Source organism: Parasteatoda tepidariorum, chromosome 6, assembly GCF_043381705.1.
Source record: "Parasteatoda tepidariorum isolate YZ-2023 chromosome 6, CAS_Ptep_4.0, whole genome shotgun sequence".
Lineage (NCBI taxonomy): Eukaryota > Metazoa > Arthropoda > Arachnida > Araneae > Theridiidae > Parasteatoda > Parasteatoda tepidariorum.
The window spans coordinates 30,628,417-30,644,857 of NC_092209.1; the positions used below are offsets into that span (position 1 = coordinate 30,628,417).

Sequence of the window (16,441 nt, forward strand, 5' to 3'; positions counted from 1 at the left end):
TTTTCATCAGCCCGCACGATTATATCCGCAAAGAAGAGAGCTTTCTGATATTGTATCAATATAGCCAAAGCAAAATATATCAATACAATAGTATGAGAAGCACTTATATATATATATATTTAAGTGCTTCTCATACTATTGTATTGATATATTTTACTTTGGTTATATTGATGCAATGTTAGAAGGCACTCTTTTAGCGGATATAATCATGTGAGCTGATGAAAAGATTATATCTTTTATTTTCCAGATTTTTTAAGACTTTTTGTCCTTTTTATACGTTTTATTTCTTCCGGGTTTTTTGTTATATTTATTATTATTTTTCTCTTTTCCCCCTTTTTTCATTGTTCTGTAATTTTTCCCTTGCTTTCACTACAATTTGAACTTTGTATATGAAATGATGAAATTATTTATTTATTTATTTATAGTATATGGTGTATATATAAAAAGAACTCCTCCCGCCATAAAGTTTAACACCGTCTTCTGCTAGGGAAACAAGAAATAGAGCATTTCAAAGAGCATTTCTCGCCTGATTCCCTTTCTCTCACCGGCCCATGCCAAAATCTGTCTTAAGTATTGATCGGCCCATTGGTAACAAAATGAAACGATTCGGTGAAAGTTTTTGCAAATTGCCTGATAGACAGAAATTTACACGTGTACACCATTATTTATAAAGAAATACTAGTTTACGCCTTGTATAATATCTTTATTTTCTATTCCATACTAATATCTAACTAGAAGAAAAGAGACATATTAATTACTTATGTCATTTAAAATGCCATCTATTCCTATCTGCGTATGTTCTTAATTATGCATTTTAACTCGCTAAAGTACTAATAGCTATAACATACATATTTAGTGCTATGCTTAATATCATTTTATTCATTTTTTTAGCATTTCGAACAAGTGCACCACAAAATTCTTGGTAGTTCTTGTGGTTATAAATCTCTCTGGAGCTTTTTGATGTGTTGTAATCTTTCCTTCTTTGCTCTCGATTCCATGAGCTTCCTGAAAGGATACCTCATCATGATGATGACTGTCTCTAGGAAGTCAAATACTGCTACCAATGAGATTCCTAGCCACATTCCAACATAGCCTCCAAGGTAGCTGAACGTTTCGATGTTCTAAAATATAGATAATTGCTTTTAATTATCATTGAAATTTCACTAAACTTGTTGAATTTATTTTAAAATAGATGTTCTAAGGGCAGATTTTTTGAGTCCCTGATTGTCTGTAACTCTATTTGCTTCAAAATAGTTTTCATAAACAGTATAAATATCATCCTTTCACACGTTTCAAAAATTACCAATCGATAGAAAAACCTATCAAAATGAACAGAAGGAGACAGTATAGCGTGATTTGCGGCGTTCCCCTTAGGAAATTACTTCTCCATGTACTCTTTATGTTTAAAATTTGGTTACAAAAATCACCAATAGATGGCACAGCAAACCGATAAACGCTAAATAAAAATGTTTTCAAAAGTATCCACCATTTGTATGCACAACGTAATGTCGTTTGAAGACAAAATTAACATTCCCCATTGCTAATACTGAAAGGTAAAAATAACCTAGACCCTAGATATCCTAGTTACCCAATACCCTAGACCATGGACGGTACTCAGAGTCTCCTAATTCTAGTTTTTTCGAACGGCCTTCGAAGTTGCCTAAATCGTATCAATTTCCACATTTCAATTTTTAATTAGATCTAATTACTGACAGCAGATCTAATCAGATCTATTAGCGGCAGCCTTTGCGATTTTTTAATATAGAGAGAAACAAGTTTATTAAGATAAATTTCAAGATAAAAAAAAAGTTGAATTGAAGATAAAACAAATTGCAAGCTAGAATTAACGAATTGTGACGAAATACAAGCTAAGTAAGGACATTTGAACGAATTTATTGTTTATTTGCAATTAAAAGTAACATAGAAATTCAATCGAAACATTTTACCTGATATTTGGGACTATATGTATATGTCGTTGTTTCCATTCCATTTAGGTATATAAACATGCCTATATCTTGTCTAAAATAAAATAAAAAATTCATGTACCATACCATTTATTTTTTTTTTTTTTTTTTTTTTTTTTTTTTTTTTTTTTTTTTGCAAAATACAACTGTCAATTTAATTAATATAACTTCCTTTTATTTAGAGTTGTAACACATTTTTATGACACATTTGCAAACTCTTAAGTAATAAGTTATTTTTTTAATTTTTTGTAAATATCTATAATAAATGCGATAATTGAAAAATGTATTTAGATCTTAATAGAATTAAGAAATTTTAATAAGTTGAGAAAAATTTAGAAATTTAAAATTAAACTGTTGGTCTATTGTCGATGATCTCAGATTCCCCCTTAATGATCCCTAAACGAAAATGGCGTTGTGCACATACTACGTTTCAACACCCGACCTCCGCACCATGCACTTATACTGGCTTAAGGCCATTGTTTGTTTGTTTTCCTAGTCTGAAGCCTCCAGATATAAAACATCAGGGTGGAGTCGTAAACATTAAGACATGATAAGTGAAAGTACTCTCCGCGTCGACGGAGAGTACTTATATATAGAGAGAGCATATATATATATATAAAATTTCATTTTGAAATAACTCCTATTAATAACTCTAAAAGTATTGCATCAACAAAGTTAGACATTTTTTGAATAAATCAATTACTGATATAACTAAGAGCGTTAGCAAGCTTTTTTCCTGTTGAATTAGAGGGTTGCTTTAACAGTAGAAAGACTGAAACTTGGTATATACCTATATTGCCCAAAGTAAATTGGCCTCTCTCTCAATAGAAAAGGTTTTGTTTTATGGCTTCCGAGGCTGAAGACGTCGGCTTCGGTGGTCGTATTTTTATTTTTATTTCCTTCGTTTTCTTTATTACTATATTTATTCTTTCTTTTGAAAATTCTGCTGCGTTTAAGCGCGCTTCTTTCAGAGATAGTTTTGTCAATTTAGAATTAAATATTTTGTATTCTCTTACTAATGCATAAAGAAATTTGTTTAAATTAATTTTTAATATTTTTTTATATTATTTGCAATAAATTATTAGTAAATATTACCAAGAAAAAAAATTATATGTTGTACTAAAAGACACAAAATATTAAGAAATTGTGTCATTATATACATCATTGTTTTTCTAGTTGAAATTAAAAAGCAGTGATTAAAAATGACTTCCGTAGCCAATCTAGTGTTAAAAAACTGTAAATATGCATAAAATGTTTTCATTGAAGTCTAACGCAATTAAGCAGAATACTTACGCAAAAGATTTGAATTCATCAAAGCCACAGTCAGCCTAAAGAGGGATGAAGGGCAATTTTAGTGTGGAATTTTCATAAATTATACTTAATAAAACTCTGATTTTTCTCTCACTACCTCTAATAAAAATTACTCTAAACTACTATAAACTCAAAACTTGCCATGTACTGCAAACATTTAATGAGAGCAATACTTTACATGAGTGAGAACTATAAAACTACTTCTCCTTCTGAGAATTTCATTCATTAATTCTAAAAGCATGTTTGTATAAATAATTTAAAATAATTGCTTATAACTTATTATGCTTTACATTTTATAGAATTTTTTTCAAATTTCAATAAGAATAAAAAATATCCTACAAAGCTTCAATAAAGTAAGTAAGTAATGGTAAATAAATGTAAGACAAATGTTAGACAAAGTAAGTAAATGTAAGGCAAATGTTAGACAAAGTAAATAAATGTAAGACAAATGTTAGACAAAGTAAGTAAATGTAAGACAAATGTTAGACAAAGTAAATAAATGTAAGACAAATGTTGGACAAAGTAAATAAATGTAAGACTTTTTTAAGAAGATAACTAAAAACGAATAGACTATGTGCGGTTAATAATAAATGAAGATTTTTTATTAACACTTAAAAATGGTATACTCAATAACTCGTTATGTTTTTTAATTTATCTCCTTAAAGATTTAGCAGGATATTCAATCATAAGATAATTCTAACAGTAAGGTCTCGTTTTGTTAGTATTACAAATATTCTTTCACTTTTATAAATTAATTCATTTTTTTAATTAATTATTTTCCAAGGAATATCCTATCAAATTTTGTAAGCTTGAAAAGAAGACCAATTTTCAAAGATTTTCGACAATGGTGTTGCTCCTTATTATTACGTTTTTGCTGATCTTTCTCGAATAAGAACTGAAAACAAAATTGAGACTGTGACAATGGAACTTACTTGACTGCGTCTGTCTCTAACATCTCTTACAATTTCATAATGTTCATCACTGCAAAGGAAATTGAAAATTTTGATTGATTAGTTATTTTCATGATATTTTTCATTGTTTTTTTTTAATTGATTTGATTGCTTAATGATTGTGAAACTACTCTACATAACCAGTTGAATCAGACTGCATTTTTTCAGTACTTGCACTTGGGCAAATTTCATCGCAAGAGAAATGTAAAGAAAAAGGGCAATAATTTGTTTCAAAAAAAGGTTAAGTTTAGAAATCATTTATACAGGATGTTCAAAAATTATGGAAGTATTTAAATACCTAGAGAAATAAGCAATGGATTAAAATATCTAAAAATACCCATTTAAAGTAATTTTAAAAGATTCATTCAGGCATACTTAACTATCTCTCAAACTCACCCTTTACATGAGGAACAATTATGTTCAAATTACCTTACTGTAAGGTATTGTCAATTCTGTCAAGAAACATAAAAATTCTGGAATTACAAACCAAAATTTAAGGTATTTAAACCATTCATTCAATATTTCTTTCTTTCGTATGGTAATCGTTTGCCCGAAGCTTTGGTTTTCGAAATGAAAGTTCTTATCAGCGCACATTTAAAAAAAAAACTAAAAAGTAAATTCAACCGAATAATGTTCAAAGGTATCAGGATAAAATTACCACTTTTAAAAAATTTTGTCATATATTTCAAAACCATATTTAATTGTTAGTTTTACCAAAAACTTACCAAATCCCTTTGGTTTTCGTATTTTAGTTTAGAAAATATGCTGTAATTTAAAAAGGAAAATGAAGTAAAAATTCTTTAAAATGGAAATATCTGGAAAATATATAGTATATCACGAGGAAAAACTAATGAGTTTTTTGTGGAATATTATAAAAAATTCAAATTAATACTCTTGTTGCAACTGATGTAAGTACCAAGGAAAAAGACTCAAAGAAGCAACGTGTTCGTCAAGAAATATTCAGTACTGAATTCAAGTCTGGAAATCTTTATGGTCAATCAATCTTGCGAATATCATCCGCAGTCCAAAAATTCCTCGCCATAACGAGGTTTATTGTGGCAGTGTACTGCCCTCCATAAAAAGCAAAAGCAGAACTCCTTAAACACGTATTTATATTCAAACCAGTTAACGGACTTCTATTTTCAAAGGCATAGAGGGTTAAGATTCTATCCAACATGATTTGTCCAATGACTATCAAACTTTTGTTCTTACAATAATTGATTTCTCGGACAGTGGTGGGTTGATGAAGAATCATTGGTTTTTTCTCCGTATAAAAGTACAAACTGGACACACCACCTGCTTTCCAATGTCTGAGATAGCGGTTATTGCAGAAACGAAAGTTTAATGACCTGAAAACGCGTTGGACACAATCCATCCACCCCTGTTTTGCATTGCTGCTGGTTTTGCGTATTGCAACTGGTTTGAAAAACGATGGTCATAACGATGGTTGAATAACGATGGTCTCCATGTTCGTTACATGAGCTGGAATAAAGGTTTATTCCATGCCAAGTTTTTTTCCTAATATCGTCGTCTCCATGACAATTTAATTAGCAACACTAGAATTCATTGTAAGCAATTCATTACAGTGAGAGATTGATACAATTCTTACTCGAACCTATCTTAGATTTTTCAAAGGCATTTTTTTGCATAGCACACTTAAGTACTTTTTTCTGTAAGAAAAGATTTCTGCAGAATCTTGCTTTTTGCTGCAATGCATGATAGTGTATGGATTCATCTGAATTTCAATGGAGAAATCAAGAAGGTTCATTCGTTTTAGTATGTTAGTATTAGCTAGGTTCGTTTATGTATTTAGTAGTTAGCTAGGTTCATTCGTTTTAGTATGACACACATAAAAACCTTAAATTTTGGTCGGCAGCTTAGATGTATAAAAATGAGAAACTACATTCGTTAATCAGACAAACAATTGTACAAACTATTTGGATAATTCAAATCTACCTCAATCATTTGTTTTATTTTTTTATTCTTTCAAGGTAACATCTACAAATAACACTTTATTCCTGTTTATCAATAAAACGCTATAGAACAATTAAACAATATACTCACTAACATGCTGGATTACAGTGCTTTTTCTGGCATTCTGCAATTTTAGCTATTACATCACCCTTTGGAATAACTGTAAATAATGAACCATATACTTAACTTATAAATAAATGCTGTTTTTCGAAAATTTAAAGATATAGGCATATTCTTCAAATTTTCTTATCAAATACAGAATAATCAAAACACAAAATTAAAATTATTCATTATTAGGTACTGATAATTGTATCATCAAAAAATCGTTTGATCTGGAATTTAAGAATATTCGTTGCGGAGTTTAGAAGCGCCAAAAAGTTCTGTAAATAATTTTGAAATCATTAATGTCATTCTAATTTTTATATCATTTTTATTGATTTGATTTTCGATTTGTAACGATTTCAGATTTGTATCTTGCGATCTGATCAGATCAAACCAACTAAACGACACAAACTTCTGTTAAAATATTGTGACTTTATGACAATGCAAGGTTCATCTTATACGAAATTGCCATCAAAGAATCATCCATCAGCATATCCCTCCATCATCATATCGTCAATTAAATTTCCGACCTCTTTCTGATGAGCTAGAGCAATAAAAGGAGAGTGTTCCATAAAGGCCATATATTATGTACATTTTAAGAATCCTTATCAATCCAATCAATTTTAAGAATCCTTAAGACAAGCATACTTCGAAAACTAGCAACTTGAACGTTATTTTCATTGTTTGAACATGAGAATTTGTCTCGTGAGAATAATTGAGTGGTAACTTCATTAAAATAAAAGCTGAAATCTAAGTTAATTACGTTTGAAATAAGTAATCAAAGTTACAGTCAAGAACAAAATAGTTTAGCTTTTCTGATCATTAACTATTCTCCATTACTTACCTTCTACCCTACATCTTCTTTCGTTTACCGGAACATAGAAATACTGACTAGGGCAACCACCATATACCTCCAAGCTGACGTTTTTCTGACATTCTTCATTGCATTCATTGTATAATCGAAGTTACAGTTAAGAACAAAATAGTTTAGTTTTTCTGACCATTAACTATTCTCCATTACTTACCATCTACCCCACATCTTCTTTCGTTTCCGGGAACATAGAAATACTGACTAAGGCAACCACCATATACCTCCAAGCTGACGTTTTTCTGACATTCTCCATCGCATTCCTAAGAAATAGTAGAAAATTTACAATATCTTGTTCTAAAAGCTGTGTTATTTTCATGGTAAAATTTTCAATTTGATGCCCCGATAAAAAAAAAGTCTAAATTGGGCGAAAAATAACTAATTTACTTCCTTTTAACCCCATAGTCACATAATTTTGATGAAGACGGTCATAAAGCGCCTAGTATTTTGTTCAAGAAAATTGTATAAAATTAAGTGTATGCACAATGTATGCATACATTTTTATTTATGATGTTAATTTTTAGATGGGTATAATGATATGTGCTTATATCTGGTTTAAAATAAACAACCTTTAATCACAATACTTTTTGCAAATAGTCAATACTGCCATCTGGTGTATAAACTGAGAAATAAAAATGATACCGGACAAAAAAGTATAGATTGTTTTATATTTTTGGCACGTTACTTATGAACACTAAATCTCGGAAAAATCACGGGAGTGGCAGATGTAGGGTGAAATATCACCGAGTTATTTTGACGGGAATGAGAAGAGAGGGGTTAATACACAATTTTAAAATATTGGTAAAAAAATGTAATCAAAAAAGTAAGTTTATTATACAGAAGAGTAGATGTATTACTCATACTTAAGCACAAAATCTTATTGATGAATAATCACATCATGTATAACATATATTGTGCATAAGAATTCCCTCTATTTAATATGTAGAATACTAACCTAAAGCAAAAAATTTAATAAAAACCTATTAAATACGCGAAAAAAAATCTTAAACAGGCATTTGCATTAAATGACAACAACGAAAAACGCGCCGTCATCATAGCAGAAAAATATATTAGAAAACAGTATTAATCATATTCTACAGAAAGAAACACGGGTTTTAAAGTTCCCATAAAACTGGAAAGCATAAGATATAAAGAAATATACAATCTTCATTAATCACTATATTTAGAAGACATGTTTAGAATCCTACTCAAAATAAAAATAATTTTAAAATCGCATAAAAAGATATTAAAATGAGACGTTCATTTCTGAAGTGAATCACATAGGAGAATTTAAAAGCATCAAAATAAATCTGATTATTGCTTGAAATCGATAGGGTATCCTCACAATAAATATAATAAAATTTTAAAAGAATATTGTGATTGCTTTAATACGATCGCTGGTTACCCATTGGTCAAATGCTTTTTTTTTTCTGGTTTGACTCTGATAAACGCCACAACATTTCAAATCATGGGTTGCAAAAACTGTTTCATCGTCGGATTGGTTTTCAAATCCCGGCTATATGCGTGTTTCAAGACATCACAATATACTTCTCCTTCTTCACTATTCATATTTATATTAAAATCACCGTCAAGACGGTAATTAAAAGTTAATAGTAAAAAGAATATAAAAATACTTTAAATTATTATGCAAATACATTAAGAATGATTGCTGGTGAAAATAAAAAGAAAAAAAGAATTCTAAAAAAATTATCAAACAGCAGTGGTCGCCATAGCAATGCATGCGATGACTACGCATGTGCACTGTTTACTATTACTCGTGAACACAGTTGAAAAGTGTGATGACATCCAAATAAAGTGCGCAAGCCATAAATGGTAATAATCTTCCAATAGGTAATAATGGGTTCCAATGGGTAATAATCTTCCTCCTACGCTACAGCATTTCGGTTCCATCCGAGAACAAACTGCTTTTCACGTGATTCTCTTCAGCAGTGATTTGTCAAATTCTAATAACTTTTTTTTAATCAAATTAAATATTTATATTTTTGCTCATGGTACTGTTTTATTCCTTTTGATAAGAATTGTAAAAGTATATAATTAAGAAAACGCTAACGGAATGCCGTAAATTTCCTACTTTTTGGTTAGTGGGGCCACGTCCTCCTCTTGATTTCCATCTTTCTACATAATCCACGCAGTTTGTCTCGTAAGGGGCGGGGAGAAGTTTTTTCACAACCTGAAACGCATAAGCATATGTTTTTAACTTTTAAAGGCGGTAACAAATACATGAGTGATAATGTTGAGTATTGCTATGATGACCTCAATAGTTAAAAAAATAATTTTTAAAATTACCTTTTTCAGTCGAAAGTCTTGCCTCGTGTTGACCTTCATGTGGAATCCATTGGTATATGGATTGACAATCTGTCGAGGATTGTGAATAGCGACCTGTGCTGTGACAGATTTGATTTCCGTTGAATATTCCTCAGCATGTGGAAATACCACTATAGTTAAACCTATAAAATGATGTTTTATTATAATGAATGCCAGAATTTAATTTCTTACTCTTATGACATGACAAATTTGTCCACCTTAGACAAAACTTTCTTAGTTACGCGCTGAACCCTTGTATCTTAGTTAGACGGTTACGACAAGCACCTTCAAAATTGTCCAAAAAGAGTTATAGGTATCTACGCCGGGTTAAATGTATAATCACACGTTTATTTCCACTTACTTTTTACCAATGAAAAGACACGCATAACTACACTTAAGTTTCGTAAATTAGTTGATCAACTAAAGATCATTAAATATAAAAACATAAAACTTCATTTTTAGTATGTTTGCAATTTTTTTTGCCAGAAATAATTTTAAAAAGAAGTTAAGCAGCTTGTTTGGCGTGTAATAGCATAAATAACTTAATACAATGACCAAGTATAGCAATCATAGTTTTTTAAAATGTAGTTATTTTGCAAATAACAGATACATTGCCCCTTGCAGTCAGGTTAGCAGTGGGAGGCTCTAGTGGTTTTCCTCTCCATGAAGCGCAAATGCGGGTTAGTTCCATCAGAAATTCCTCCACGGAGACAAATTTCTCCCAATTCTCTTGTCCTCTAGATTGAGTTATAAATTACAAGGCTTCGAATTCGAACATAAGTAGTCGTAAACCCAAAAATTGGGTCGGCAGTTCAACAACGGTTATAAAATAAAAAATACTTTTTAATTTGATATACTATTTGAACAATTTATATTACGGCGTATATGCACAGTGTACAAAACAAAAAAGTTGTCACCTCTATAACTTATGATCTTATGATTGCATTTTCTAATGCTAACAAACATACAGCCTTGGTGGTTTGAAGGACAAACATTAAATATGTTAGAATATTTGTGCAAATGATATTTTTATAAACTTGATTAGACACAAAAGCATACTTTCTCTGCCTATTTTTATGATTTTGAATTGCTTGCCCTCAAAAGATGGGGATTACCCGCAATCTGGAAAATATTATTCTTATGGTTTATAATCAGTGGTCAAACGTTTGTGCTCCTGATTAATAATTTCCCTTTTTGCACGTTCCATAATACTTCTAGAACATTTTGTTATTGTTGCAATGCAACTTGCCTATATCAGCAGAGCTGCTTGGAGAAACCGAGCGAATTGAAGGCAGAGTGTGTGTTTCTTGTTTCTCAGTGGTGCCATCTATTGAAAGGAATACGACTTCAGCCATGCACATGTCACAGCAGGTTTATAGGGTGAACCCATTCATACATCCATTCATTCATTCTCAGATCGTAATTTTGACCTGAACCAGAGAACGAAAAATCTCCAATTCAGTACTCCTAGAGGTATGATTTGTTATGGGAACATAGAGGACTTGACCTGGCAGATTTAACGTGCACCAGTCACCATTTGCTACACGGGGAGTCTTTGCTCGATGGGGATATAACTTACGGCCACTTGTACATGAGCGCAATGACCTACTCACCAGGCAATGGCGGCCCTGAAGAACTTTTTAATATAATCAAATAATTCGGCTCGGTGGCTTAGATTCACTGATGCCCACCGAGTAACGTTAAATGAGCAACGCTTCCGACATCTTCCAAGAAAAAACGACAGTTCAGTGCCTGTCGTTAAAAAATAATAATAATTTGAAGGGCAAGAATCCAAATCTGTCTGGAGAAATGTATGATTAATTGGGAACAAAATGTATTGTGCCTGTTTTTGTAACTCATAATATTGTCTGCGCAAATATTTCAGCATATTTAAGATTAATCCTACCAATGATTAAGATTTTAATTTAATATATGAAAATCCACTGATTAGATCTAAAGTTATTAAGTTGTTTGCTTTTTAATTTTCCGCACTGTCATTCAAGGAACTTACGGGCATTTGAGAGGACTTTCCGAGGTTCTGCCTCTGGTTGTCCAATTATTGTATTAAGAGTCCAGCAAGTACCCATTGTGGAATCTTCACCTGGGCAACGCACGTGTTCATAGTTTTTCATGCTACAAAATAATTTTAAATGATTAATAAAAGTTTGTCAAAATGAGCAAAGTCCTTACCTAGACTTTTAACAAAGTCTTTACTTCTTTTAGACATTTCAAAAAATTTTCAAAATTTTTATAATAGCTATGAAGAAGTATTAAAGCTTCTCAAAATTTAAAAATAACTCATTCACACATATAATAGTAATTAGTTTACATTATAAGTTAAAAACCATTTGGAACTTTAACACCTGAAATATATTTAACCATTTTAAAAATGTAATACTGATAACTACGGGTATCTGTTCTCAAAGCGTTCGAACGCTTAGAAGTGGGAGAAAGAACATTTTTTATGGTAGAACAAATGTAGGTAACCAAAATGTACAATAATATGTAGAATAAAATTTGGTGCATATATAATAAACGTGCTGCAATATGAAATATATTTAGATCCAGCCACAATTATACTACCTAATGAGTTTCTAAGCTTAGCTTACAATTCCATTTGTATAATTAGCTGATATAATTAGTTGATAATCATACTTACTCACACTTGGTGAAAATTTTATCTTCACTCCCCTGATAAATAGTACAGTAATCGAAAAACTCCTCAAAATCCTGTAACAACATTTCATACTCACTGTACTCCATCATATTAATTTCTCTGTAGAGTTGCCAATCAACAACCTAATAAAATCATAAATGAAACACTAATTAGATACACATAGGGTTTAAAATAATTGTAATAAAACTCAGGAAACAGAAAAGAAATTTTACAAACTCATTTTTCTTGTGTGGAAGGATAGAATCTTGCAACTCAAAATATTGAACACTTTCCGACTAGCTAGAGAGCTTAAGTTTCTACACTTAATAATTGATAATAATGCAAGTTTCAACTGTTTTCTAACCACTACGTTCACAGTTAATAGAGAGTACTACTACAGAAAATTTATTCTCAATCAAAATTTCGAACACTTTCCGACTATCTAGAGCTTTTGAGTCTACTGGAGCTTAGTGTTTGATAACAATGCAAGTTTGGGCTATTTGAGCAAATTTTGAAAGAAATCGGTTAAATTGTTCCTGAGAAATCAAATTGGGAAAATATGACTTCTTTAAAATTCGTTTTCTGAGGAACTATTGACCGATTTCCCTCAAATTTTATATTTTGTCACGTAAAATTTCATTCTTTAAAATGATGTTAAAAATTGTGTACCCTACAATTCAAAATTCTTTCGACTATTATTAAATGAAATAATAAGTATTTACTTTAGGTAATTTTTTACTTGAAATTACCTTAGAATAGTCTAATTTTATTTTTGCGTGCAAAAATTTTTTCAATTCGTTTTAATACTTCTCGAGACAGGGCGAAGAAAATAGGATTAACATAAAGGGGTCTAAAATTTTGACGGTTCTCCTAACCAAACTATTGGGATCATAATTCCCAGATTGCGGCAAGAGGATCTAATTGATTGATTTTGAGGATCTAAAATCTGAATCCGTCTAAAAAAGAGTTTGTTTATTCCAAAAAAGTGCGTTTTTGTATTTTATTTCGTAACTTAAATATGAATCCTCGAACGTGAAGACCCGATCGTTAGGTCAAAAATTATTCAGGATGGTCCATTTTTTTTTCTTTTCGGCACATTACACATGCAAAACAAATTATAGATCTCTTTCAATCTAAACAACCCAAACAAGCAGTGAAAACAACGCTTTCTTGTAAAATTAAATTATGAATTAACTTAAATTCTTAAATATGATTGCCCTTATTCTTCATTTGCCTGGGCAACTGGAACACGTTTCTTAATGTCGAAATTAAATATGTTATCTGACGTTGAGGATTAGTTTTAGGTATGTAGAGCTCCGCGGATCACTAGAGTTCAGTTAGAATTTCCTTCAGAGGAGTATAGGTAATAAAATAGCCTTTTAACAAACGGTCACAAACAAATTTCTCCCTTGTTCCCTGGTGTAAAACTTCATGCGCTTCAAAATTAAACAAAATGGAAATCGGCACATTTCGAGCGCATCAAAAATCGGTGCCCATTTTCAAGACTGGATGTCTCGAAGCAAAAATTATTTGTAAACAGACATAAAATTGCCAACGAGAAATTGAAGAATAAACGTAAGAATTGAAAATTAAAAAAACCACTGAAGTTAAGAGGGGAAAAATGAAAAACAGAACAAGAGAAAAAAAAACACAGTGGCCAAGAAGAAAATCAGGATAAAATATATTTCCAGAGAGGAGGAGGTGGGGAGGAACTAGTGTCATTAACAAGGGAATCAACACTCAAATGAATAAATTAAGAATCCATGGTATCAAAATGAGCCGGCGAGGATAGGATGGATATAATTCCAGCATTTTCGAAATTGAACTTATGCCCAAGATTCCAACATTGAGTAGCAATTGAAGATTTTTTGCTTGGAAGATTCATTTAATTTATTTTAGTTCAGCCTTTGATAAAGTTAAAGGTTCTAATTAATTATAGATTCTGTTCTCTTATAGATTCCAATTAATTAGTGATAGCTAAGCCTTGGATGCAGATGATAAATGTATCTGTGTTTTTTTTCCTTTATAGGGTATTATTCATAATTTTCAGTAATAATTTATTAATTTTAAATAATATTTTTCATTTTAAGAATAAGTTGTTTGTAATTTCTTTTCTATGCAATTTCTGTAAATTCTGACTTCATTCTTATCATATTAAGTTTTCTAAAATAACAAGTGTTGATGTTGAACTGGGTTTTCCAATGCATAAGAATGCTTTTGGAAAATTGGCATTCTCTTATTTAAATTATAGCAAAAAACAATTGATAATGCAATGCAATTCTGGTGTTTATGAAGATTGTAACTAAAGTATTAACGATAGCTTATTTAATTTACATCGGATACTTAGTTGCATTTTTCCCCTCATAACTAACATATTGATAATTAACTATTAATTAAATACTTAATTTCAATTATTAATTTATTTTTTATATCAAATTTATAAATAAAAATATTTAATAATTAATTTATAATTTTTAAAAAAAAATGTATAAAATCATGTTCATAAAGAAATAATGAACATTAAATTTCAGATTCATGCAATCTGTCTTATGTTTAATAAAGTTTTTTTTTTTTCGTTTTTAGAACAATTTTAAGGAATAACTAAAAAATTGAAGCAATCTAATCAGGCGCAAAATCGTGCTTAATCTAAATAAACATACCTTTTTTCGCCGGATTTTAATTTTTGATAATCAAAATAGGGTTAAGGTGACAGCCGTTATCTCGAAACTATGACACCAAAATTTCAGGCAGAAAAGCGATTCAAGATTTGGGCCCTTTGATGTTAATTTCACTTTTTGCATGTTTCACCGCACTTCAAAAGTTTTTAAGTTAATCGAAAAGTGTCTGCGCACAATCGAAAAATTCTTTGCAAAGATAATTTGATGCAAAAAATAATTATTAATGGCTTTTTATTATTTTTAATTGTTTAATATAATATTGATAAATAAAATCCAGAATTATGAGATGTATGTACTTTTACTTCTTTTTTGTCTGTGTAATTGGAATAATTGAATAATGTAATAGTTCTTGAGAAATGAAAGCTTAAAATATGGCTTTTAATTCAGAAAAAATGCGACCGATTTCGTCCAAATTTTACATTCTATCATTTAACGGTACATAATTTTAAATAGCAGAAAATTTTTTTGCATTTCAAATCAAATTTTTTCTTTGTAAATTAATCAATAAAAATAATAAATATTTATTAAAAAAAATTTATCAGCTATATTGTTATAATAGACGCGAGAATAGAGAATAATGGTAAATGATAAAACCACTGGGGAATTGGAAAAATTATTTATATTTCAAATCAAATATTTTCTTTGTAAATTAATTAATAAAAAATAATCAATATTTATTAAAATAAATTTTATTAACCATACTGTTATAATAGAATAACAGTGTATCAATAAAATTTATCATCCTATAACATTATATAATACAAGTTATAATTGTATAGTATATGCAAGTATAATGTAATATAATTGTATATTGTTTTAATACAAAAAAAATTAAACCAAAATATCCATATATTGCCTGACATACACAATATGCATGTCACAACAGGCAATATACTGTTAACTATAACGAGTCATATGCTTTTAATTATAACAATATACTGTTTTATATAACGGAATACTGTTAACACTGTAAATAAAAGACAATCATATTGAGTAAATATGTTTATAAGGTTTACATACTTTAACGTCATCCAGAACACCATTTTTGCACCACCTTCCCCCTAAACATTCACACCAATCAGCACCATACTCAGCATCGTTTGTCAACTTCGAGCATCTGGATTCGAATCGTGAATCATTGCAAATTTTGCTCCGATACAGTCTGTATAAAAATGCGTAAAATCAATACATAAATACACAATATACGAAACATTTTCTGAATTATAAAACATGAATAGTATGTGCGTACTTTTTGCTCCAAAAAAGATCGACGATATGAAAGTTCATTATAAAAATGAACTAAAGAAATAAAATTTTAGTGAGAAAAAAAGTTTTTTTTTTTTTAGTTATTACCATACATATCCGGTATTATTCGTTCAGGACCTCTAAAATCAGGTTATAGCTAGCTCTCAAACAATTATTAATTTATCTTTTAATCAAAAATTTTTTCCTTATAAAATAACTTTTATAAGTTTACATTTAATAATTTTTATTTATACATAATTTGAACAATATTTGTTGAAACTATGGTAGCGGAAAGAGGGAAAGTGTGGAGAGTGAAGAAATCGTGTATCTTTGGAAGGCCTATTCTATTTGCAAAGAGTATATATATA

The 16,441-nt window shown here is 30.0% G+C and overlaps 1 protein-coding gene across 1 annotated transcript in view; it reads right to left on the bottom strand.

Annotated features, from left to right (window-relative positions):
* Nucleotides 1-248: 248 nt before the first annotated feature.
* The window catches only part of LOC107448630 (degenerin deg-1), a 21,179-nt gene continuing 4,986 nt past the window's right edge, over nucleotides 249-16,441 (bottom strand). Inside the window, exons 2-12 of the mRNA XM_016063897.3 lie at nucleotides 15,849-15,990; nucleotides 12,154-12,293; nucleotides 11,506-11,627; nucleotides 9,477-9,637; nucleotides 9,262-9,360; nucleotides 7,327-7,432; nucleotides 6,290-6,359; nucleotides 4,208-4,256; nucleotides 3,258-3,292; nucleotides 1,947-2,019; nucleotides 249-1,121 (exon numbers count right to left, since the gene is read on the bottom strand). Of these exons, the coding sequence (XP_015919383.1) occupies nucleotides 936-1,121; nucleotides 1,947-2,019; nucleotides 3,258-3,292; nucleotides 4,208-4,256; nucleotides 6,290-6,359; nucleotides 7,327-7,432; nucleotides 9,262-9,360; nucleotides 9,477-9,637; nucleotides 11,506-11,627; nucleotides 12,154-12,293; nucleotides 15,849-15,990 (1,183 nt within the window). The 3' untranslated portion in view covers nucleotides 249-935. The remainder of the gene's footprint in view (nucleotides 1,122-1,946; nucleotides 2,020-3,257; nucleotides 3,293-4,207; nucleotides 4,257-6,289; nucleotides 6,360-7,326; nucleotides 7,433-9,261; nucleotides 9,361-9,476; nucleotides 9,638-11,505; nucleotides 11,628-12,153; nucleotides 12,294-15,848; nucleotides 15,991-16,441) is intronic.